Source organism: Melozone crissalis, unplaced genomic scaffold (genome assembly GCF_028551555.1).
Source record: "Melozone crissalis strain CALT ecotype California unplaced genomic scaffold, PUWL_Pcris_2 ptg000029l_1, whole genome shotgun sequence".
In the NCBI taxonomy this organism is placed as follows: Eukaryota; Metazoa; Chordata; class Aves; order Passeriformes; family Passerellidae; genus Melozone; species Melozone crissalis.
The window spans coordinates 2,277,051-2,302,715 of NW_026535807.1; the positions used below are offsets into that span (position 1 = coordinate 2,277,051).

The 25,665-nt window shown below is 42.2% G+C and overlaps 1 protein-coding gene across 3 annotated transcripts in view; it reads right to left on the reverse strand.

Moving 5' to 3' along the window:
- Window positions 1–7,045: 7,045 nt before the first annotated feature.
- The window catches only part of CNTN6 (contactin 6), a 129,774-nt gene continuing 111,154 nt past the window's right edge, over window positions 7,046–25,665 (reverse strand). For all 3 annotated transcript variants that reach the window (XM_054280993.1, XM_054280991.1, XM_054280992.1), the window contains exons 13-23: window positions 24,017–24,192; window positions 23,560–23,677; window positions 22,594–22,752; window positions 22,352–22,501; window positions 18,318–18,388; window positions 15,954–16,188; window positions 15,337–15,452; window positions 12,913–13,099; window positions 9,153–9,265; window positions 8,270–8,438; window positions 7,046–7,599 (exon numbers count right to left, since the gene is read on the reverse strand). In XM_054280993.1, the coding sequence (XP_054136968.1) occupies window positions 7,466–7,599; window positions 8,270–8,438; window positions 9,153–9,265; window positions 12,913–13,099; window positions 15,337–15,452; window positions 15,954–16,188; window positions 18,318–18,388; window positions 22,352–22,501; window positions 22,594–22,752; window positions 23,560–23,677; window positions 24,017–24,192 (1,628 nt within the window). In that variant the 3' untranslated portion in view covers window positions 7,046–7,465. The remainder of the gene's footprint in view (window positions 7,600–8,269; window positions 8,439–9,152; window positions 9,266–12,912; window positions 13,100–15,336; window positions 15,453–15,953; window positions 16,189–18,317; window positions 18,389–22,351; window positions 22,502–22,593; window positions 22,753–23,559; window positions 23,678–24,016; window positions 24,193–25,665) is intronic.

Below are 25,665 nucleotides of genomic sequence, written 5' to 3' on the forward strand. Positions count from 1 at the left end.
AGTTGATGGCTTTAATTTAAAGAAAATAATCAATTTGTAGGGCTGGCGTGATGGGGAGCTACAGCCATGATTTTATTTCAGATGTTTCTTTGAGTGGGTTTATGAAGATGTTTTATAAACAAGGCTTTAAAGTGCAAGGCTTGTTGTTATTTTATTTCCTCCAACAACCAGCAAGTGAGGGAGCCAGGGCTGTATTTATAGCAGGATTGGTTTATGGAGGAAACCTTGGAGTGGCTGGAGGGAGGAACACACATCTCCTAATGCAGAGCAATGATTGGGAGCTGCTGCTGCTGAGGAATGTGGTGCCAGAGCTGAAATAGATCAATTATTAATAGGTAAATTATTATATATTTAATATTGTATAATATACAATATATTATATATAGTATAATATATATTTTATAATATGCATAATATACTATATATAATATAGTATATATATTATATAATATATAATATATAATATATAATATATTATATATTATATATTATATATTATATATTATATATTATATACAATAAATGTAATATATAATATTGAATGTCACATGTGATATATATTATATAATATATCTATTATCTATTATATTAGAATTAGATAATATATTATCTAGAAATATATATTATATATTTACTATTATATTAATATATAAATTATTATATTATGTAATTAGACAAAAAAAGCCATGAGGTGATACAAAAAGCCCCAGCTGCAGGGAGCACCTTCCCCAAACCAGCAGGATGAGCCCCATTCCATCCTTGAGCCCTTCCCAGGAGCCCACCTGAGGCTCCCACACCTGGGCAAGGGGATAGTGACATTTAGGAGCAGCAGAAAGCTCCAAAAACCACGTTCAGGCATTAAGTGAGGATGAGGAGGAGTGGGTTAATTCTCCTCCCCCAAATCCAAATTCCTGCCTGTTTTTTTCCCATCCCAACCTTCCAGATTCTCACCTGGCTAAGGCTGGGGCTGGGCTTAGCCAGGCAGGGCAATAACAGAGGGGTTAAGCTTGGAACTTCTTCCCTCTGCTCTGCAGCACTGTTTGTCTCCTACTTTTCTCTGCTGGAAGCAGGAATACAAAAAAAAAAGTACTTCTGGCTCAGCCAGTGGATGATTTTTATCAGCTCATTTTAGTCAATAAAGAAAGAAGTCAATCACTCCTGGAAAATAGCACTTTCCAGCGCTGTATAAACCTGGCCAGTACAATTGCAGAATAAATCAATAACTGCATTAATCAATAGGATGTAAACTGCTGATCTCTGTGGATAAATTGTACTGATGTAAGAAGGCTTTCAAATAAATTCCAAACCCACTCAAACTGCACAGGCTTTGAATCTGCTGAGGGCACTGGGACCCGGGGAAGATTTGTGCTGTTTCTCTTTAAAATCTCTGGGACAGCAGGGCTGCAGAATAATGTAATTAAAACATGGCAGCGGTGCTCCCACAGACCACTGCAGTGAGAGCTCCAGGAAAGATCCCTGTGCTCAAATGTGCCAGGAAAAGGGGATTTCAGGGAGAATAGGGTGGGCAGCCCTGGCACAGGTGCCCAGAGCAGCTGTGGCTGCCCCTGGATCCCCGGCAGTGCCCAAGGCCAGGCTGGGACAATCTGGGACAGTGGGAGGTGTCCCTGCCATGGCAGGGGTGGCACTGGGTGGGATTTAAGGTCCCTTTCCACCCAACCATTCCATGATTTCCATGATTCCTGTTTCTGAGAGTCTAAGAACAGCCAGAGGTGCACAGAGAAGGGGAGATGCTGCTCCACTTGGATATTTGACAGCCCCAAGAGCTGTAGGAAGTTTGGCCTCTCCAGACACCTCCATTCTTTATGAAACCCTGCATTTGAACACCTTCATTTTTATTTTACTTCTTACCATAACAGTGACCCAGTGCAAGGCTACTGGCAGAGCCCATGGATGGTTTCTAAGGGAAAAATTGGATTTTACCTGAGGAGATGCAGCAGAGTGTTTGGAGCAGAGGGATGTGACTGGGAGTGTGGCTGGAAAACCAAAACAAGGACATGAATGAGGAAAGTTTGTGGTGGACATGTCACTGAAGGCAATCTGGAAAAAAACAACTGTAAGGACTTGATGACTCAAGTGCAACAATTCCATTTATCTTATTGGAATATTAAGATTCCAATATTTTATATATATATATAATTATTTGGGATATGAGCATCATATAGCCAACCCAGTACAGCACCTTACAAAAAAACTTCTGCTCTTCTGGGATCCCTTAGCATTTCAGAATTATTCCAGTTCATTCCATAAAGATGACAAACATTTGTAGCTGCTTCTCAGCACTGAAATATATTGGTGTCTATAAAATAGGTTAAGCAAAGAAACAATGCACACCAGTATGATTAATATGACATTTTAATTGCTACGTCAGACTTATTTTCAAGTATTTAGTGCTAGGAACTGACAAAAGAAGTTCCTAATAAAAAAGCCTGAATGATTGAAGCTATTTAGAGGCCCTCATTGTACTGTGCTGTCAAAATGTCCAACTGACCTTTTCCTGATGGTAAATTTTTCCAGGGAAGATTTCATACAGGCTATTTTAATAGTGCTGATTGCCCACCCTCTCCTTCAGTTTTTAGATTAGATAATGGTCAGAGTGAGAGAAATGTCACATCCTTACCCAGACTCTGGATTTGGCCAGGGGCATTCTGTGTGAAGTCTGTGGAACCTTATTTAAATTTTTAGGCGGATATTTCTGAATGCATCGTTTGCCATTATTTTATATTTTCAGTTCAGAAAATATAAAATACACTTCAGTCCTGGAGGTGTCGTCCCTCCCATAAATTCAGTCAGGAGCAGAAGGAGCCTATGGAAAATGGCTCAGCTCAGTGGAGGGAGGCTGGGGCACACCTTGGCAGGAACGATGGGCTGGAGGAAGGCTGTGGCATTAAACAAAACTCAACAAAACTACTGTGGCTGTACCTGGGAGAGCTCAGCATCCCTGTGGGAATGACTCTGTGCCTGCCCCCAGAGCTCAATCCACTCATTCCCAAAGCCAGCACATCCCTGGCAGTGCCCAAGGCCAGGCTGGACAGGGCTTGGGACACCCTGGGACAGTGGGAGGTGTCCCTGCCATGGCAGAGGTGGCACTGGGTGGGATTTGAGATCCCTACCAACCCAAACCAATCTGGAATTCTGTGCCTCCATGGCATTGTGGCTGCACCCACAGAGGCACCTGAAACCTCGTTTTGGGAGCCCTGAGATGCAGCAACCTTTGGGAAATTTTGGGGATGGTGTCTTGGAAATATCAGTGCTGGAGGGGAAAAAATCACACATGAGAGGATAGAAATTAACCTACAGTAGAAACTAATCCTGGATTTAGATGAAGTGCGCTGGTTTAACTTGTTTAACTCTTGTCACCATGATATTTTCTGAAAAATCTTCTTTGCCCAGAATTTTTCTCCTGACAAGCCGAGAAGCCTCAGAAAAGAAATGCAAACAATAATTATCTGATTGCTTGGGATGTGGTCTGGAGGTTGATCACCAACAGGCGCATCTTTGACTGGTTCCATGTGAATTGTGCTGACTTAATGACCAATCCCAGCGCAGCTGTGTCGGGACTCTGGTCTGTCAGGAGCTTTTATTATTAATTTCTTTTTGAGCCTTCTGATGTATCCTTTCTATTTCTTTAGTATAGATTTAGTATATAATAAATATGATATATTAAATATAATATAATCATTATAAAATATGATATATGATACATGATAACATGATATGATATGATATGGTATGATATGGTATGATATGGTATGATTAATATAATATAATATAATATAATATAATATAATATAATATAATATATCGGCCTTCTGAGAACATGGAGTCAAATTCTCATCTCTCACCTCATCCTGGGGACCTCACAACACCACAAACTGTACCTTGCTGGGCTCACAAAGGCTTGCAGAGATGGACAGAAGAATGCAAGGCTCTAAGAGAAGTTTTCCACCTCTACCCTCACAATAAACCACATTGGTTTACTCAAACTCTGACGTCTTTCGAGCAGGGAAACCAAAACCATTGGTTTATTCAAGTTCTCACATCTCTTGTGCTCCCTGAGCAGACAAAAATCCCCAGAGGGGAGCACAGAGGGAGCCAGGATCCCCTGGCACCCCCCAGAGCACCCCAGAGAGCCCCCAAACCCCCATGAGCAGATGAATCCCCTCCTCCATGATCCCTGCAAATCCCTGCAGGGAATTCTCCACCACTGAGGGACAGGCTGATATTAATAAAACCTTTTTTGCACATTTACAACGCATTTGTTCATGGGTGTGATTTAAATCTCGGTGTCAAGGCATCACCAGGGCTGCATTCCAACAGCCCACAGAAAACAGGGAGTTTCTGCACTCTGGGATAATGTTGATTTAGGGGCTGGTGCAATAACACACATGGGCTATTTTATTTCGTTTCTTGGCATTCCTATTCAAAAATTGCCCTATAAAGAAGGGAGAAGGTGTTAAATAAAGTTTAAATGCTCATAAATCACAAAGAAACATTGTGCTCGGAGTGAATGGAAACATTTGGAGAGGCTCAAAATTGCTTTTTTCATGGAGAAATATTTTGTTGATGTGTAAAATTCAAAATGAAAATCCCTGACTGTGAGTCTCTTTCATGTTTTGGTACTTTGCTTAGGTTATCAAAAGAAAATAGGTATTATTTTTCTAGCTGTCTGAAAACTTTGGCTGCTCTGTGATTTTCTCTAAAATCTGCTAAGTCTGGGCCCAAAATTCCCTTTACTGGGCACCTTTAAATGGGGTTTTTAATTCAGGTTCTTGGCTGTTAAAAATCAGGAGCACTGCAGAGTTTTTCTGTTGTTTTCTTTTCAACTTCTGGTTTTAGGGGATTTTTGCTGTTCCTATTTCCAAAGTTTTTCGCTGCAACTCTAAGTGACAAAATTCTTTTTGACCCTTTCTCTTTTCTTTTTAATGAAAGCTGCCAGCCATGTGAGCCCTTTCCATTTCAGCATCAGCTGCTTTAATAACACTTGCACATAAAAAGAGCTGGACTTTCAGTGCTTTGGGCAGCTCAGGCTCAATTTGTCCTGGTGAAACACCAACAAAAGGAGTGGGGAGCTGCAGAGGAGAAAATGAACCTGCACAAGTTCTGCAGTGATTTAAGGAGGGTGGGAGGAGCTGGATTTAAAGTTTTCTCTCCTTAAGACTGCTGAGCTCTGCTCCTGAGGCAGAATATTCACCCTGCAACTGCAGCTCCAAGGGAATTCAGCGAGGGAACGTTCACTCATATTCCTGGGATTCTGCAGTTGTCCCTTTTTAAAAAGGGCTGCTCCCATGGGAGTGACAAAATGGAGAAATGCTGAATCTAAAGAGTCTGATTTGGATCTTCTACAGGCAGAAAAGAACATCATTGGTGCACAAAAGGGAGAAGAAATCTGAAGAAGTGTTTCATTGTTTACTTCCACCGCAAGGAAAAATGTTTTTACTTCATTAAGGTATTATCAGGATTTTCTATAGAACATTCATTTCTTTCTAAACTATTCTCCTCTTTTGAAAGCTGTGTTAAACCTCTTCCTAATAACTCCTGTGATTAGGAACTTTGTAGAAATCCCAGAGGACAGACTTCTAAAAGTGACATTTTATTTCCAGAGCCTCCCTGTAATTAAGCATCGCTCAGGCATTCTATTGAGCTGTAACTGCTCTGCAGAAAATCTCTTTTCACTTGAATAAAAGGATGTTTTGGGTAAAGTTAGCAGAGAATTACATTTATGTTATGAAGTATAAGAATTTCAGATTCAGTTTAATGAAGGAACCTGTTGTTTAATGGGCACAGAAGGTCTGGGAGTGAGAAGAGGTCCTGCTGGGAAGGAATGATGCAAAAATCTCTCTCAAAACCAAATAAGAGTGACCTCTAGAAAATATTTTATTGAATGCAGTCTGGGTTTATTAAATATCACCAGCTGGAAGAGAACTTCAATGTCCCTTTCAAACCAAACCATTCCATGATCCTGTGAAGAGTTATTTGCTTGGACATCAATCTCTACCATGTGGTTCTGCAATGATTTTATCATTTTTGAGTTTATTTTCTCTCAGACTAGCCCATGGACTCTGTGAGAAATCAGAGAATCAGAGAAAGGTTTGGCTTGGCAGGCAACTTGAGGAGGTACCAATTCCTCTGTGAATTCCCATTGCCATGCCCATGGATAACCAACATGGTTTAATATGTTCTTTGAAGGATTTCCGTGCTCAGCTGAACTTCTTTTACTCATTCATGTGCTGACACATCTTCGCCCCCATTCCAACAGTCCCCTTTTAAAAAATATTTGGGGTATTTGGTTGTCTTGTAGTTATAAATGTTTACAAAGATGACACAACACGGATCTGACAGTGGGGAAAAGAAAATAAACTTCAGAGCAAAGTGAGAAGGAAGAAAAGATTTCCCAGTAATGATATCAGGCAAAGAACACCTTTTATCAGATGTAGTTGAAGCTGGCAGGAGCGGGGCTTCAAGTGTTGAGCTGCATCTCCTGAGTTGAAAGCCAAGCTCTGGTGTTTAATTTGTCATTCTGGGGACTCAGGAGATTGAAGGGCTTAATTAGCTGCTTTTATTTATATTTCAAGATGATGAAAATCAATGTTCTTCTCATTTACCTTCACACTCAACTCAAAGATGAATGTACACTTTCAAGCCACAGCAAAGAATAACAAAATCAGGAGAGAGCATCTGATCCTGCTTAATGACAGCTAGACTTCAGTTCTCCCTCAGAAAATATTCAGTGTCTCTGGAAGTTCTGCTGATCAGAACAGTCTGTGCATGGAAAAGTACTTTCAAATGGATTTGAGAATATGTGAAGTGTCTGATGGTATAAAAGGTGCTGCTATTTCAGCTCTGCTTCAAGGCCTGCTGAAACCACTGAAAATTTTTCCGTGGAATTCACTGGGCTCTGGGTTGGTCCATAGGAGACTCATTTTATTTATAAGTTTTATTAAAAATTCCTCTTTTCTGCAGAAAATAGCACAGGATACTTCAAATAATGTGTTTTATGACACCTCCTCTAATACAGACAAGTGCAAAATGTAAACAAATAGCTTTTATTTAATTGAAAGTGGTTTTTTTTAACAGGATACACTGAAGAACATGAAATAAATAATATCCACATCACAAGAGTTTTAAATCCCTGCTCCCCTGTGTGGCATCAGCTTGCACAGGTTGACATTCCATTAAAATGCTGTTCCAATAACAACTACTTGGAGAAAATTTGAGACCACCCACGTGTCAATCCCAAATTAGGTTTGGCATCACTCCGTTTAATTAATGCATGTTGATTTACCCTTTCATTTCCAAGCCTATTTTTAAAAATTCAGGGAATTTTGATGCCTAATATTTTCTTAATGACAGACCACTTCTTCCTCCCTCCCCCTCCCCAGTGCTGATTTTTCTCAGGAATGTTGGTTATGGTGAAGAATTAAGATAAAATCTACACTTTTTATTTTTAGAAGTCCATGGCAGAGCATTGCTGGAACCAGCAAGGAAAAGGGTTTAGAAGAACAGAACCCAACAGCAGGATCCCAGATGCCAATGTAGGGTTTATCCTTTGGGGTAACTTCATTGCTCCAGAGCTTAAACCTGTTAAAATATAAACAGAGGTAAATCTGTGTAAAAAATTAGGTTTTCTTTACATTTTAGCTTAACAGCAATCTCTGCTCTCTTTTCAAGATGAAACATTATCCACAAATGTAATTTATATTTATTTGTTTATTAAACTGTAGTGGCCATTTAGTGGAGTGGGGTTTTGGATCAACATCTCACCCTTCCCATGGGTATCTTCTTTAAGAGGGTTTTGACTATTTTATTGCAAAACAAACTATGAATATAAATATAAAAATGCTCCCTTTTCTATGAATAATAAGTTATTTATGAGAGCAGAGGCTGCACCCTGGCCCACCCCAGCACAGCCACGGGACAGGGCTGAGATCTCTGTCCAGGGCAGATTTAGGGCCACATTATGTGTGAGAACTTTGACTTTCTCAAGAAATCTTATTCCTGTGTCCTTCCCTGAGCTCTGCATGCCAGGGCAGTGAAGACCTGCACTAAAAATAAGGTGTGGAGCAAAACACTCTTTCCTCTAATGAATGTCTGAGTATCAGAGACAAATTTATAGGAGCCAGCACCAAAAAGCACCAGGAGGGAGGACACCTATGGCAAGGGACAATCTGGGAATCTGTTGTGCTTAGAGGCACAGATTTCTTCTTATGCAACAGCATTCAGAGGGGGAAAAAAAAATTCTCTCACTTACTGGATATTTTTGGAATCCTAATTTCCTCACTGCTGCTGCCATCGCCACCATCGCTGACGGTTCTTATCTCGATGAGATAATCTTCTTCAAACGGGACCAGAAGTTCAGCTGAAGTGTTGTTTGTCTCCAGGATATGGGCTTTGCTCTGCCTGTTCTGTCTGTACAGAATCTAAGCAGAAAAGGGATTGGAAAACAAGAGTTTTTTCATTTTGGTTTAAGTTTTAATTGGTTTTTTTGGGGGGACTGAATGATTCTTCTGTAATGTCCCAAAGTTTTCTGAGCACTTTCAGCATCCTGCAGGGTTTTAAAAGCAATTTAAATAGGGGAATAAATTCTTCAGGATTTTGGGGTGGGTACCACAGCAGGTGGTTTCCTAGAACCTGAGGATAATCAAAGAATTCTGCACTGAAGCCAAACTTGAAAATAAATTTGTATTTCCTTTAAAAGCAGATTTATGGGAAGGCTTTTTGGTTCATACATAGATCTTTGTGTGAGTATCTTTCAGTCTCTTTTTTAAAGGTACATTTATGAACTGCCAGAGAGTGAGAATGTTTAAATGTAGTTTATGACTGCCTTTAATGCTTCAAAGACTGTTCTCTATTCCTTATACATTTGTGCAACTCCTTCCCTGGAGATATGAAAGCAAGAAACTTTAGATAAGTAAGATCACAAGGGGACGAGAGAAATACAGGACTGGGGACAGAAAATCCTTCTGTTGGGATAAAGTCCTACTCTGAATGAATGTTTGTGTAAACATCAGCCGACCATCCCAATAAATCCAGAAAAATCAGTGTTCCAGGTAATGAGCACTCATTGTCCACCAAACCCCTGTACCTGTATTGTAACCAAAATATCTGATTGGTGAGATAAAGGAATTACTTACTTTGTAGCCCAACACCTCAGACTCATTCTCCATTGTTTTCACATGCTCCCAGTTGAGGCAGATTTTGGAATTTGTCAGCTTCCAGGCGATGTTCGCTGGAGGTTGACTTGGTGCTTTAAAAAAAGAAATAACAAGGATTATGATAATAACGAGATAAACTGAGTATTAATTTTCATAGTGTAGCTGAATGAGCTGCTGATATGGGAGTAGCAAATGCTTGGGTGATTCCAACCTAAAAGAGCAAAAAACCATTTTTCAGTCCGTCATTGCTCTGGTATTAGTCAGAATAAAGATCTATTCACAGCACAGAACCTCTTACTATGAGGCTTCATTTGCAAAATTAGGCACAGCCTGACAGTGTCTGACAGTTCAAATTACATTTAGAGATTTTGTGGAAGGAAAATGTTGTTCCTCTCTGTATTTCCATGTCCTAGAGGTTGTTTTGCTGTCTGGATCTCAGAAAAAGCTAAAACTGAGAGCACACTACAGAAGCCAAGCTTTCCATCAGCCAGGACAGGTTACAAAGAGCTGCACATTAAAGTCTCCATGTGATCCACCATGAAACGTTGTAGGATTTTAGAAATTCTCAGCACAATAGGCTGAGAGCAGCTTTTTCAAAGGCTTTTTATGCCTAAGTGCGAGGACTTTGAAAATTTGCCTACAAGTGGCTGGAATTGAATCCTGTGTGAACATGTGAGGGTGGAGCTGAGCCTTTGAACTGAGCTCGGATTTAGGCCAACACGTTCTCTCCTGCTCCATGGCACATCCTCCCAGGCCCTGCTGGCTGGTGGCGCAGGAAAGGAGGATTGAAACAGAGGGAAAAATGAGGAGAGAGCTGGAGAAACACATTCCAGCCCTGATTCTAAATGGTTTAATCTGGGATCCTTCTCTTCCCCACTGCGTGTTGGTGAGTGATGGAAGGAACAGTTGATTTGGTGACAATTTCTACCATTTCCCACAGAGATAAAACAAATGGATGGGTGCTGCTGTTTCATATCCATCTGCCTTGTGGTTTTGGAGAAGTTTAATCCATCCCTCTGGTAGGGAATGAAGTGTTGGTGGAGCTCCCAGGTGAATATCCAGGGATGTCCTTCCATTCTCTGTGCTGAGAAAGATTAATTTCTTTCTGAAGACATTCATCTACTCTCACATACATCAAACTGCAAATTTATTTAAATATGGCTTGAAAGCTCTTTGTTGCTTTCAGGAAACATTTTATATATGGAATTGAATAACAAAATAGTTACAAGAGGCAAAGGATGTCAAATACTTCATTGGCTGTGCACTCTGAAGAGGTTTGAAATCACTCAAAAATGGGTGAATTATAGCTTTGACCAAAGCTTTTTGACATAGAAACTCAAAGCTATCTTAATTCATGATCTTGGGGCTGAAAAATCACCCCAGGAGGATTTGCAAAACAAAATTATCTGGGGTTTTTTCCAGCCAGAACCCAGAATAAGTGGTAAGAGCACTTTCCCAAATCCACAGGAATATCTGCTAGCAAAACCAAGCAGTTCCAGATCTGACATTGGCAGGTTATTTCCTCAATTAATTTCTTGTAATCAATGCTGTCAAGAACAACAGAAATCCCAAATATCTGCTTAAGTTTATTGAGGTGCTGGTGTTATTGCCGTGGTTTAGGTAACACTTGGCTTTGTTGCTGTACTGAGCTGAGGTTTATCCATGCAAGTATTTCCAGTATCTATATGTAATATTGATATATTTTGGCTGTATATGTATCTATTTGTAAGGGGAAAAGAAGAGGAAGATGAAAAAATAAAGGGAAGAGGAGAAGAGAAGGAGAAGGAGAAGGAGAAGGAGAAGGAGAAGGAGAAGGAGAAGGAGAAGGAGAAAGAAGAGGAGGAGGAAATGGAAGTTGAACAGAAAAGGAAAGGAGAAGGAAAAGGAAGGGGAAGAGGAAAGAAGAAGAGGAATTTCTGCAATCCATGCCATATAATTAAAGAACCAGAAGAGAACAGCTCTTTATGGAGCCATGTCCATGGTTTGAGGACCTCAATTCCACCTCCCTAAGTACTTTTAACTGAACCCAGGATGTCACCTTGGACCTTACATCGATCTTAGAGAAGAACCCTTCAATCAGAATTGCACCTCTTTGGCAGAAGGATCATTTCAGCTCTGCTGAGTCCCTGCAATAATGGGATGAGCAGAAGGATGCAGGAATGCTGGATGCTGAGCAGGAAGACAGAGCTATTACTTTGGAGCTCCATCTCCTGCTCCAGATGCACATTGTTTATATTCTCTTGACATATTATCTCTTCTCTTATTGCAAGTGCTTGCATCTTCCCCAGACAGAGCTTGAAATTTTAATCTATATATTTAAATATTAAAAAGGTTATTTTGACTTTAATTTTTAAATGAACCATTAGCACAATCCTGAATTTGACAGAAGATAAAGTAGATGTAAAACAAAAGCAAATTTATTCCTTCTATGTTTTGTCATTTGACTGCCATGTCTTTAACTTGTCTTTCATTCAGATGCACACAGGAATAGAGGGAAGAATTCCCAGAGATGAATCTATTTTCTATTGAAAAATGGACTGTGATGAAAGCCATGGAATCACAGAATGGCTTGGTTGGAATAGCACTTAAATTTCATTTCATTCAACCCCCTGCCATGGTCACAGACACCTTCCACCATCCCAGGTTTTTCCAAGCCTCGTCCAACCTGGTCTTGGACAATTCCAGGGATGGGTCTTGTTTGAGCCCTTCAGAAATATCTTCTCTGGCTTTATTTTTCATTGTTTTATTTTACAAATATTGGGTTTGTGGCAATTAAAAATCAATTAACTCATTCTACAAGTTGTTCCTATCTTGCACTTGGAGCAATGGCATGGAACAGCATATAGAAAAGAGGAAAAATTGGTGAAACTCAGGAGAAATATTTCCCTTTTATGCTAAAGTGCTGATCAATAATTTACTGGGAAAATAGATTCCAAGGAAAACAAAACAGCAGAGGGATTTACTTTTAGCATTAAATTTTAAAAAAATTACTAAATTGTGTTTATATCAATGTATCCCTTATGCTGAGCTCTGCAGTTCAAAGTTCAGAGGTCTCAAAACCCCTCTGTATTTTGTGTTGTCAACATCTTCCTTTAAAACCCCCAAACCAACACAGCCTCACTCCCCAGAATCTCTTGTCTGACCTGTGGGACATCCCTCCTTTATTGACTCTGCATCTCTGGAATCCCCTGAAAGCAAGGGGGCTGCTCTTCCAGAAATCCTCCCTCGTGGGCACTGATTTAGGACCAGAGGAAGTTTCTCAGTCACTGATTTTCTTGTCTGACTCATGAAGAAATTTGGGATTTAGTTTTCCTAGCTGTTGAAGCCTTTGGCAGGGATGGGTCACAGGGAGCTGGGATGTGCCTGTCCCAGCTGGGAATTTGTGGATGCCATGGGGCAGAGAGAGAGAAATGGCAAACGTCTCTCGCAGCGGCTTGTGAGAACTTTCAAGGACTTATAAAGATGTGATAACTTGTTAAGTATAAACGATCTACAGGTGATGTTTTTCTACTTTGTCTTTCTGTTCTTCTCAATTCATACAATTCCCTGGAATTGTATGAAAAAGGTGTTTTTGTTAACTAACCAATCAAATAGAATCTATCATTTCACTCTATATATACCACGCGGCTCTCTTGAATAAAACCTTCTTTTGCTCTTCCTACAATCCTGCCTCTCATCCGCTCCTGTGTCATTCTCAGCACAAGAGTGACACCCTTGTTGTGCCAAATCCAATACTCACGGGATTTTTTGGTGGTGACATTCACGGGGGTGCTGGAGGGCCCCGTCCCCGCAGTGTTGTAGGCTCGGACTGCTGCAAAATACACCGTGTTAGCTCTCAGGCCCGTGATGTTTTTGGCTGTCACATTCCCACTGACTCTGACCTTCCCAGCTGTGCTTTCCTTGGGATCATCTATCCAATATAAAACCTAAAAAGCGAGAACAAAGAACAGGCAATTCATTGTGTTCCAGCAATTAGAGGCTTGGCTGGGAAGCAGACATGCTGACAAGGACGATTTCGAGGAATACAGGATTTTTTTTGTACTCCAATCTAGCAGGATGTAAACCCAGGCATGAATATTTATAGAGAAGCAATAACATTTCAGAGACTGAATCCCAATTAAGGAACTAAATGAAATCCTTAAATTTACAGATGTCCAGAAGGAAACCTTTGATAAGGTAAGGAATGATAAAAGCTTTGTTGGTTTTATGGTTGAACACAATGAAAGAAAACCTTAAGAGATACAAAAGAGCATTTATCTCAGTCATCTAAAAGGTTTTTAATTATTTTGTATCCTCGCTCTAGTTTTGATTCAGTGACACCTACTTAGACTTGCTATTTTTTTCATTGGGTAATTGATTTTAGGAAGGTTTTTGGACTGTACATGACTCTTACTACCTTCATTTATACCTTGCAGTAGTAGCATAGAATTTAAAGTGGTTTTGACTTGTTTTCCTCTTATCTACAAATTAAAAAAAAAAAAAAAAAAAAAAAAAAAAAAAAAAAATTATTTCACTATGCAAGCAAAATGACCATGAATGATATCTGATGTTACTTAATCCTAAAATCATGGAATCATTTAGGTTGGAAAATATCTTTAAGTCCAACCATTAACTAAGCCAGCACTAAACCACGTCCCCAAGTGCCACATCCATAGGGCTTTTAAATTCCTGCAGGGATACGGACTCCTCCACTGCCCTCTTCAAATGTTTGAGTTAATGGTTGGACCTGATGGTCTTAAAGGTCTTTTCCAACTGAAATGATTTTATTAAGAGGAAGAAGAAGTTAAAAGCCTTTCAGTGCACCACAGCACGAGCTCTGGGTAGTTCTGGAGTACATTTATCCTGCCCTGCTCTGTCAGCAGTGCCTCGTGTTCCTGTCCCCAGATCTGAACACAGAAAATCTGTGACAGAGCCGCAGTTCTGGGCTGTAAACCCTCCTGATTATCTCAGGTGGCTTGCAGCTAATGAGAGCCAGGGGAAGAGCTCCACGCTCTTGGAAGCAGCAGTTTGTTAACTGGGAGGAGGAACCAGAAGGCCAAAAGGATTCTGGGCAGGAAAGGGACAACTTCAAGGCCTGTCAGCCCATGGCCCAGCACCTCACTTCATAGCCCAGCACCTCACCTCATGGTCCAGCCCCTCACCTTGTGGCCCAGCCCCTCATCTCGTGGCCCAGCAGCTCACCTCATAGCCCAGCACCTCACCTCACAGCCCAGCACCTCACCTCGTAGCCCAGCCCCTCACCTCATAGCCCAGCCCCTCACCTCATAGCCCAGCACCTCACCTCATAGCCCAGCCCCTCACCTCATAGCCCAGCCCCTCACCTCATAGCCCAGCACCTCACCTCGTAGCCCAGCCCCTCACCTCATAGCCCAGCACCTCACCTCACAGCCCAGCACCTCACCTCGTAGCCCAGCCCCTCACCACATGGCCCAGCACCTCATCACATGGCCCAGCACCCTGCCCATGGCCCAGTCCCTCACCTCATGTCCCAGCCCCTCACCTCGTGGCCCAGCCCCTCACCTCATACCCCATGCCCCTTACCTCATACCCCATTGCCCCTCACCTCATAGCCCAGCCCCTCACCTCATCGCCCAGCTCCTCACCTCATGGCCCAGCACCTCACCTCATAGCCCAGCCCCTCACCTCAAGGCCCAGCTCTTCAACTCATGTCCCAGCACCTCACCTCATAGCCCAGCACCTCACCTCATAACCCAGCCCCTCACCTCATGGCCCAGCTCCTCACCTCATAGCCCAGCCCCTCACCTCATAGCCCAGCTCCTCACCTCATGGCCCAGCTCCTCACCTCATAGCCCAGCCCCTCACCTCATAGCCCAGCCTCTCACCTCATAGCCCAGCTCCTCACCTCATAGCCCAGCCCCTCACCTCATGGCCCAGCTCCTCACCTCATAGCCCAGTCCCTCACCTCATATTCCAGCCCCTCACCTCGTAGCCCAGCCCCTCACCTCATAGCCCAGTCCCTCACCTCATATCCCAGCCCCTCACCTCATAGCCCAGCCCCTCACCTCATAGCCCAGTCCCTCACCTCATATTCCAGCCCCTCACCTCATAGCCCAGCCCCTCACCTCATATCCCAGCCCCTCACCTCATGGCCCAGCTCCTCACCTCATAGCCCAGTCCCTCACCTCATATCCCAGCCCCTCACCTCGTAGCCCAGCACTCTGCCCGTGTGCCGGTTCCATGGGATGGGCAGCCAGGACACCTCCACCGCCGCTGCCGACACACTCAGCGCCGAGGCGCCCGCCGGGGCCATCTGTGGCTCTGGGACAGGGAGAACACAGCTGCTGGGACATGCTGTGACCACAGGGACAGTGCAAGGGGAGGGGAAACAGCAGGAAGAGCCCCTGGTGTAACCATGAGGTTTGGTCTCCATTTATGGTGGGATGTCAGCAAAACCTGCTCTCAGAATTGTCCGTTCTACATCTGATGGAGCAGATTTTCAGAGATCAGCCACATTGAGTAGTCTGAGGAACCAAACCCTCTGAGAGCAACACCTTTGAGTGTCTCCCAGCTTTCCCAACACACTCAGCAGGAGAACCTTGGGGACAAATTAGTCAAAACAAGCCCTCTACTGAAGATCATTCTGAAAATTTGCCCCTTGCTATTTTTACTTCAGATTCCCATCTCTTGCCTCATGTCTATTTTAAATATCCCATGAACAAGTTTGAGCAGGGTCCTTAAAAACCCTGTGAGATCTGCCTGAACATATCTGTCACCTATTGCTGCTACACGCCCATTCCCACCAAGAGTAACTTGTGTTACCATCCTCTCCTGAGTAGATGATGGAAATGGAGCTCAGGGTCCCTTCTCCCTCATTGTTGTAGACTCCAACTTTGACCTCGAAAGGAGACAGGGGTGTGATGCTCTCGTTCCTATAAACGTATTTGCTGGATTCCACCGAGGCCACCACAGCTTTGGTCCAGGTTGTGGAGCCAAGGGGACGGAACATGACGACGTAGCCAAAACCTTCCCCGTTCTGGAGCTCTTCTGACACCGGCTGGGGTGACAAGGCAGTCAATAAAGGTTCGCATGTATCCACAGTTTTAATTGAATCTTCAGTCCCTGACTGTATTTTAGTGGTATTGATTTAGTTGGCTGTGCCTTGGAGAAGATAATAATGTTTGCCCCATCCGTCAATGTAATATTGAAATAAAAATCAAAATAATAAATCTATTGGGGCAATCAATTTAGAAACAAAAGATCTGATCAGCTCCATTAAAGCTGTCTCTTTCAGGCATGAAGTTTGCAAAATTAAAAGCATTTCACTCAGTACAAGTTGTAGTTTGTAGATTTTTTCCTTTCCCCAAAGGGGCATAGGAATGCTAACTTTAAATAAATGATTTTAAAGGAAAAAAAGAGCTGGGAAGGAACAAATGTATACAAAGAAATGTGTGTCAGTTGTATAATTGCCTGCCTCTGAGTACTGATGTATTTTTTTCAGCAAGGAAAAAGCCTCAAGTGCATGAACATATTCTTATTTAAGTTCTCAGAACAGAAATGTTCCTGCAAGTCAACATGGCAAAATTAATGTTTCTATTAATAAAATCTCATGTCAAGATACGTATGAAAGGCTCAAACTGAAAAGGCAATTACAGCAACACCGTGTCCAGCATGAAGTTTGGTTTTTCATGGATAAAAATACTTCCACATTCTCCAAGCAAGAGGACATTTATGAAACAAAATCAGGATTAAATGGAGAAAGGAAGTGTTTCTCAGTAAAAGTGCATTTATTTCAGAGGCTTGCATCAAAGGAAGGGGCATGGAAAAGCAGGCATGGAAAATTGTGCAAAAAGACAGAAAAAGGGTCAGGACCCGAGTGCTGACCCCAACATCTTCTGCAAAGTCTTGGGAGCACAAACCGTGTGAGATGATGGGGGAAATCTGGAAGCACTTCAGAACACTTCAGGGCACTTATGTTATTTTTATCATAAATTCCTTCTAATTCTAATAATAAAAATACTGATAATAAGCCTGCCCTACATTTATAACATGTGTCTTTCCTTCAGTGTTTTACAAACACCCACTATTCCCCTTTCCATCTTTTTTCCAGCCCCGAGAGAGTTAAATGTGAGGGATGATGCCTCACTGGGGATTTATATGAGTTCAAGCTACTTTCTAGAGCATTTAATTTGTTTTTGAGTCTTCTGTGACCTCAGATTTAATCAAGACATTTAGTGAGTTCATCACAGAAAGCCGCAGAGTTGTGTTCAGTGTTGTTTGCTGGCCATAATTAGGATTTCTTCTGATTGTTTTTCAGGACATACTACGGAGTCCAACAGAATAATTTGATTGAGACCTCTCAGGTTGTTTTCTATTTTCATGTTTTTCTCCTCCCAAGGAGGAGAAAATGAAACAAAAGAGTGAAAGGTGCAGATGGATGAAAACTTAGTTCAGGGAAAGTGGAATTTCACTCTGTTTGCAGCACGGGGAGGGCAAAACATCAGCAGTGTTATTTATCTAGTGGGGATTTTTAAAAATTTCTTTTGATCTGATTTTTCACTTTTTTGAACAAGCAGCTACCCCATCACTTCCCAGGCTTTGCCAGAGGCTGCCTGCCTTCATCCCAGTGCCTGTGGGAAGCTGCTGGGAGGCTGGAAAAGGAGGCTCCTTCCCACAGCACTCACTTTCTACTCTCTGAAATGACCTGCACTCACCCTTTGCAACTTGTCTGGCATTAACTGCTCTGGAAATGTGTATTCTCTGCTCTCGCTGGAGTGCTGCAGAATTAAAGGGCTCATCTCCTTTAACGCATAATAGGATATGTCTTGTCAGCACAGTGTTCCAGAATGGAAAACATGTAAACAAAAGTAGGAAAAATGTAAATGCAGAAAATGGCCAAGCAGATTAGTGTGTTAAGCACCTCCTGTACAATGGAGATAAGAGGGTTATGCAGACTTCTAAACATCTTTACAACATGCCTCTTAAACTGTTTATTTTCACAAATTGTTCCCTATAACACAGAAAACTTGCTGTATATCTTACAGGCTGCTTGCTCTCCACATCCAGGGTGAAATCCAGGCTTGACCAAAGCCGGTGACCAAAAGCCTTTGGATTTCAGCAGGGCTGTGGTTTCGCCCACAGATTTATCCCTGTTGGACACCTGAGGTTCACTGAGCTCAGAATTACCTCCCATGTGATGACCAGCTCGGAGCGGCTCCCTCCTCCTCCGCCAATGTTCGTGGGTGCCACCACAGGAACTGGAGGAGAAAAGAGGTTGGAGTTTGCAGCTTCCCCAAGGCTCAGCTTTGGGCCAGCCCTGTTTGGTGTCTTTATGGCTGATCTGGGCCTCAGAAGTTCACAGCTGGCACTAATTTGGGTGGGAGCGTGGATCTGGGCAGGCTGGATCCAGCGGTGTGAGGCTCAACAAAGTGAAGTGCAGGGTCCTGTTCTTGGGTCATAAACCATAAACCACATAAACCATTGACAACAGCCCCATGGAGGACTACAAGGTGAGGGAAGAGTGGCTGGAAAGTGGCTCAGCAAAAAAAGGACCTGGGGGTGCTTAAGATGAGGCCAGGTGCGCCCAGGTGGGGAGGAAGCCCGAGGTCACCCAGCCTGGATCAGCATGGTGTGGCCACAGGAGCAGGGCAGTGATTGTCCCTGTGCTGAGGCCACACCTCCAGTGCTGTGTCCAGCTCTGGTCAGCCAAATGTTGGACTCTATGATCCTGGAGGTCTTTCCAAGGGGGTGATCCAAGCATTTCCTACCTCACCTGCAGCCTCTCAACAGTGCAACAGGGATTACATTGCACAGCAGCCCATTTGAAATGAAATTAAATTATGTTTACACGTTTTCTAAGGCTGAAGCCATAGATGAATTTGATACATGAGTACCCTGGTTCAAAAAATTAATTAAAGAACTGGGAGCATCAAGTATCTGACATTATTATGCCTCATCAACTAATTGGCAAAATGATGTTCCATTCAGACTGTAGCTGCAACACTACTGATTTACTAATTATGCATTTGTTCAGTAAACATGTTGTTGGAGCAATATATTAATTTTTTTAATTGGTTGTATGCTTATCTTAGTGAATTCAAAACTCAAAAATTGCTTTTCTCCTTCTCCCAAGACTGTAAGTGTCCAAAAGTTGGTTGATGAGAGTTGGATTTCTCCAGCATTCCACAGGTGTGTGGCACCAGAGGTAGAGGACTGAGATCAGGGAACTTTGTTGAGGTTGAAGGGGCTCATGGTGGAGACCCAAAGAAAATATCAGCATTTCCTGCCTCTTGCTTTATATTTCTTCTTTGAGGTCCCTTCCAACCCAACCCATTCTGTTTCCATGATATCATGTTCTTTTTCAGCTGCTGGAGAAGTGTAAGAGAAGAGCACATCCCTGGAATGGGCAGAGTCAGGAACCCTCTACAGGACATTTGGTGGTACCATCTCCAAACCCTATTTTCAGAATTTCAAGATTGCTTTGTTATTGTCTTCATTCAGCTCTCACTGTCTGAAAAGCTGATGTGCAGGGTGAGAAATAGGAGGGATGTTTACATCTCAGAAGCCTTTTTTTCCCCAGACATTTTGGGCAAGTTTTGCTATATCTGCTTGTCCTTCCCATTGACAAATGCATTAACCCAGCTCCAAGGGTGGCAATAAAAGCAACAGTGCTTAAAGTTCACAGAAACTGATGCCAGCCCATAATATAATTTATATTATATATAATTCAATATATGAATTATATATAATTTCCAGATTCTAGTCCATGTATAAATAAATATCCTCTAGAAATGGGAGGAATTTCAGAATAATTTTGCTGTGCAGCCATAAGAGTGAGTCTGAGAGCAAACAGCCTGGGCTCTCCTGGAGGGTTTCACAGGGCTGTTCATTTTTGTCACTCACAATCAATGTCTTTGGGCACATCAGAGGCAAACAATCTCAGACTGACAAGAACTGCATGGAAACAGCAAAACAAACTTCCAAGCCTGGTGTTTCACTGTTTCATGAACCAAGTGATGCTCAATTAGCTCATGTGTTAAATGTGTTTGGTACTTGTACATTTGCAAGGGGAGAATTTTGTGCTGCGGCTCAGCAGAGCCTCAACTGGGTCAGAGTTGAGAAACAGATGAAAATTTACAGCTGAGTGCACCAACAGAGGCTCAATTAATTCTCAGCTCCATTTTAATGAAATGAACAGTGGCTCATTTGCATTCACAAATCTACTAATGCTCAGATTTTAGCTGCCAAAATAGTTATTACAACAGCTCAAATTCACCCTTTCCTGGCCAGGTATTTGCTGTCCACACTGCCCTGCTGATTTCAGGTTCCTATTCTGACTAAAATATTAATAAAAGCCAATATTGTCCCACTGCACTGCAACATTTGGAGACAGGGGTTTGCAGCATTGAAGGAGTTAAGCAGCTAAAACCTGAAGTGAGTCTTTCTGTCTCTTTTGTTAAACTTCAGACAGAGCTAGAGTGCACAGAAATAATCTTCCTTGTGTTATTGCCATGATAAATAACAATAATTTTATTGTTTCTTTCTCCTCGTTGCCCCAGTCTTGTGAATCCCTCTAAGAAATAAATAAATAAAAGCTTTAAAAGATGAAAGCTTTCACTGCCTGTCTAGTTTTGAATAGCCCACTTTACAAAGCCCCACGGTGGTAACAGCCACAAAAACATTCTCAAGATTAATTTGGTCTTTGTGATCAATCATGTAATGGAGAATATTCATTTGAGATACTCTGCTGGCAAATTTAAAAAATCTGACCTCCTCTGGAAGATGCTGGGGTTGGAACTAGATGGTCTTGAAGGTCCCTACCAATCAAAACCGTTCTGGGATTCTATTCCCCAGAAACAAATGGATTCTACATTCTAAAATAAATGTGTTTTCTTCTGTATAATGTACAATACTGTATTTTGAGTTCTGTCCTGAAATGCAGCTTGCCAAACTTCAGAGCTTGGCAAATGAGATAAACAGAGAAGAGAAAGTGGATTGTAAAAGCTGCTTCCATTTTACTGCTTTCCATCCCATAAACACTGATTTTATAGGTGGGAGACAGTTGATAAGCAGGGGGCTGAGAGGAACATAAAACAAACCAAAGGTTTGGGCTGCAAATAAATTGTACCAAACTGAGCAGGTCAGAGGACTGACAGTGTTGGTCACCCAGGAATGAGGCAGCTTCCCCCGAGGTGCCAAGTCCCAGAAGATAAATGAGTAAAGGTCAGACAGACAGACAGAAAATATTCCACTCTGGAGTCAGTAGAAGCTGTTGGTTTCACTGGGCTTTGGATGCTGTCATTTATTTCATCCAATATCCAAAGTTAAAATAATCCTGCTCCTCCTGATGCTCAGATATCAAATACCTCTGCAGAGAGTGGAGTTATCACTTTATGTGTAAGTCCCTGAGCAGGGTAAAAACTTGGATTTAATTGGGAGAACAAAAATTGCGTGAGTGAAAGGTTGGTCAAAGGGAAGAACATAGAATAACTCCAGCTTTTATCATGGAATGCCAGAATGGTTTGGGTTGGAAGGGACCTTAAAGCTCATGCAGTCCCACCCCTGCCATGGGCAGGGACACCTTCCACTGTCCTGATGCCCTGTGCAGGCTGCCCTAGAGCAGAGGCTGGATGGAGTTACAGAATAAAGCAGGGATTTATTAAAAGGATCTCCTCCATGGATCCACCTTGGGCAGCACAAGACCCCAGCCAGGGCTGCACCCAAGATGAACCAAAATGGTCACAAAATGGACAACCAGTCATAACCAAGGCTCACTTTTATAAGTTCTGGGTCATTTGCATCTTGCAGTTCATTGTCCCATTCCAGCTTTAGCCCAGGCAGTCCCATCCTACTTGTTTTTCTCTCTCCAGCCCACAGTGTTTGTGCTCCTGGGCTGAGATTTGGATCATTTGTCCTTGGTGCCCAGCTGGAGGAGGAATTGTTTTGTCTCCCTGCTCTGTGCACAGAGCTCACCATCCCCAATACGAAGCCCAGACCCACACAATAAAGCAGCTCAGAATGTGAAAAATACAAAATCTAAACCTGAGGCATCAATCCCAGGTTGCCCCAAGTCCCATCCAGTAACGCGTTCTCATGGAACACATTGGATCCCTGCCTTTGGAATGGGGTAAAAAAACAACCCTTTAGGAATGAGTGGCTCTGCTGCAGTGAAATTGCCCCAGCTGGGAGCTGGAGAAGCCTGGCAGGAAGCAGGGCCTCACCTGCTGCTTTGGTTTTCAGGAGAGCTGAAGGCCTGCTGGGCTCCCCGATCCCAACGCTGTTGCTGGCGACCACGCGGAACTCGTACTCAACCCAGGGGCTTAAATCCACCACGGTGGCCTTGAGAGTCCTGCCATTAATGACCTCAGGATCTGAAGGCAAACATGACACCATCAATGGGTTTTTGAGGTAATTAATGGTACACACTAAATGGAAATTCAAAGGCAAGTCCTGGATTGCTCACCTGTGGCGACCGCCTGCCATCCCACCGAGAAGGGAGTCCTGGTCTGCACACTGTAGATCTGCACTGGGCTGTTGTTATCTGCTCCAGGCTTCCAGGATAACCCAGCAGTTGTGCTAGAAACATGTTCAACTTTAACATCTTCTGGTGGACCTGGAGGGCCTGACACGATCAGCATTTTAAGAGGAAGGTATTGGGAAGAGAAGATTCACCGCTGGAATGGGTTGGGCAACTCTTACTTTCTCAACTCAGAGGAATTATTCATGAAGCTGCAGTGTCATAAAAGCTGCACAATCCCTAAATGATGGCTCCATGCCTGGATTACATTTTTATGAGTCAGGAAAATTAATGTCTGGATGTCGCTAACATGAAAACTACAAACAAAGGAATGATTTCTTCTTTGTGTCTGACAAAGAAAGGCACCCAGTGTTGTCTTTTGTTGAACCATTGAACAGTCTGAGAATTCCTACTGAATTCAATCAAAACTGAGGTTCAGAAGGAATGCAGGATGGTGCACTACACAAGTTTCTGATTTCTCCTAGGGTTTACAGACCGGCTCCCATGACAGCATTTCCTCACTGCTGGCAGTAAAAAGCTGAGTTAGAAAATATTATTTCATATTATCTCCAAACAGGGGAAAGGAATGAGGTATTTTGTTTTTTCCAGCCTGCACAGTGACCCAGAGATGCCTGAAGGAAACAAAAACACTGCTGAAATTAAAGGATTTCCCTCCCATCTGTGTAGCCCAAAATTTTTGCCAAAGACACCAGGGCAGAACTGCAGAGGTTCCCCTGGGTTGGCTGAACACGAGGACCATGCTGGCCACAATTTTGGGACCAAGAGTAAAAGAAAGAGAGCATTTCACAAATGAGATTTGGAATTGACATCCTAGGAATCATTTAAACAACAGCTGATGTTAAGAATTCCTAATTCCCCTAGAAGATAAGTGTGTCTCCCTTACAGACATACCTCTCACAATTATATCTGCTGTTGCAGATTGACTGTCTAAAGAAGTTTGCACCATGCACACATATTTCCCAGAATGATGCAGCTGAATATTTCTTATCATCAAATCCCCAGAAGATTCCTGGAGAGATTAAAAAAAAAAAAGTAAACTAATCACTCACAACATGCTTTCCATACTGGGCATTTTTATAAATTGCTCAATATTAATACAAAATTCAGCTTTTAAATTAAAATATTCATAGCTATCATCAGTTTCTTTCATGGGGACATTTTTATTATGGCTTCACAAATAACTCAAGCGCCTTTATGAAATTTAGGGAAGAAAAATAAATGTTTGCAGCCCTTGTAAAGAAACAGTGATTTGCCAGGCACATAAACAGCCAGGGAGGAATTATGATAAACATTCATGTCGTGTAAAGACTGTGGCAAAGAGTTTCATGAAGGAGTTTGGGAAACTCACCCTTCCAATCCTTTCAAAGTGATGGATTCCCCTGCTCAAATCAATCCTCTGGCCATTGAATGACCACGAGAAGGCCACGTCCAGGGAGGGGTCGTGGGACACCTGGCATGGCAGCACAATGCTCTCTCCAACTGTTGCATCTGTGTCAGAGGGGGGAATCGTGATCACAGTCCTGTCTGAGGAGACAAAAAAAATGTATATATTTTTAATTAAAATACTTATAAAAATAGCAGCTATTGAAGGAGGTTTGTGCCATTTGGGAAATGATTTCAAACTGGCCCAAATGTTCTGTAATAAAGGGAATTAATTCTCTGTAATATAGAGATTATTTTAGACCACTCCTATGGCAGTACCATGGCCACATTGTGTGCCTGAGTGAGGACCCTAAATTAGTTTATATTTATATTAGGAACACTCTAAAATATACTACATCATAAAGCCCATAATCAATAGTTATGATTTCAGTCAAAAGCTTCAGACTTCTCTTAAAAATGTGCCCATGGTTCTCCAAACTTGAAGAATCCTCCTGGCCAAAAACTGCAGCAAAAGCAAAACTGCTGCTCATCTCCACTTACTTTAGAATTGACATCCTTAATCTGTATTAATGTCCGTGGCACTTTACTCCACAGCACTGCTCAAGTTACAGCTTCAAAGATGTTCCCAGGCAAGAAAATTATTTATTTGATCATTTTTAACCCATTACATCGAGACCCAAACTTGCAGCTCTTCTGAAGGGAAGTATCAGCTCACTGAAGGGGAAAGAAATGGGTTTATATGGCTGCACTTTTGTTGATATGACTGGCAGACAGATTAGAGATAACAACCACTTTGTTGTAAGCAATTCCCTTGAATAAAGCTTTTGTGCATGCAAGTGTTGTAAAGCGGTGAGAATTTAGACACATGTAGAAAATGAGAGCAGAATCACTTCAACAATATTAATATGATCTGAAAATAATGTGAGAGGAGGAGAAGGAAATGTGCACGAGCTGGGTTAGTTCAATGCTCATCACAGCTTAACTCCAGAATTTAGGTGATTCTTAAATCACAGAATTTTGGGAAGGTTTGGGTTGGAAAGGACCTTAAATCCCACCCAGTGCCATCCCTGCCATGGCAGGGACACCTCCCACTGCCCCAGGGTGCTCCAAGCCCCGTCCAACCTGGCCTTGGGCACTGCTGTTATCATAACAAATCTCCTTTATTATTGGCCTGAAGCTGTTTACTTCCACCAAATAAATCTTGAAAATTGTCCTTTTGGGACTTACACTGGCTTTTGGGCATGAGGTGTGTTTTTTAGTAGTGATAACAAAAAATAAATTAATTTATTATGGTATTCCCATCTTCTTGCACCTCTTGTTGTATCCTCCTCATGCCCACTAATGCAGAATGTTCACCTGGGTGATATTTTTTATTTCTTTTATGGGCTTGTCTTCAAAACTTTTATCTCAAATACTTTTCAAAGCTTCTTAAAAGCTCTTGGTTCTGCCTTATCCATCTATCTTGCTTAGCAACAGCAAACATGCATTATATGGCAAATCCCATTCCAGAGCAGAAAAGAGGGGAGATGTGAGTGCTGGAGGTGTAATAAAGACTTCTCCCACAAAGAATAAACAACTCAATGAGCAGCAATAAACTTAATTTGCACATTAGCT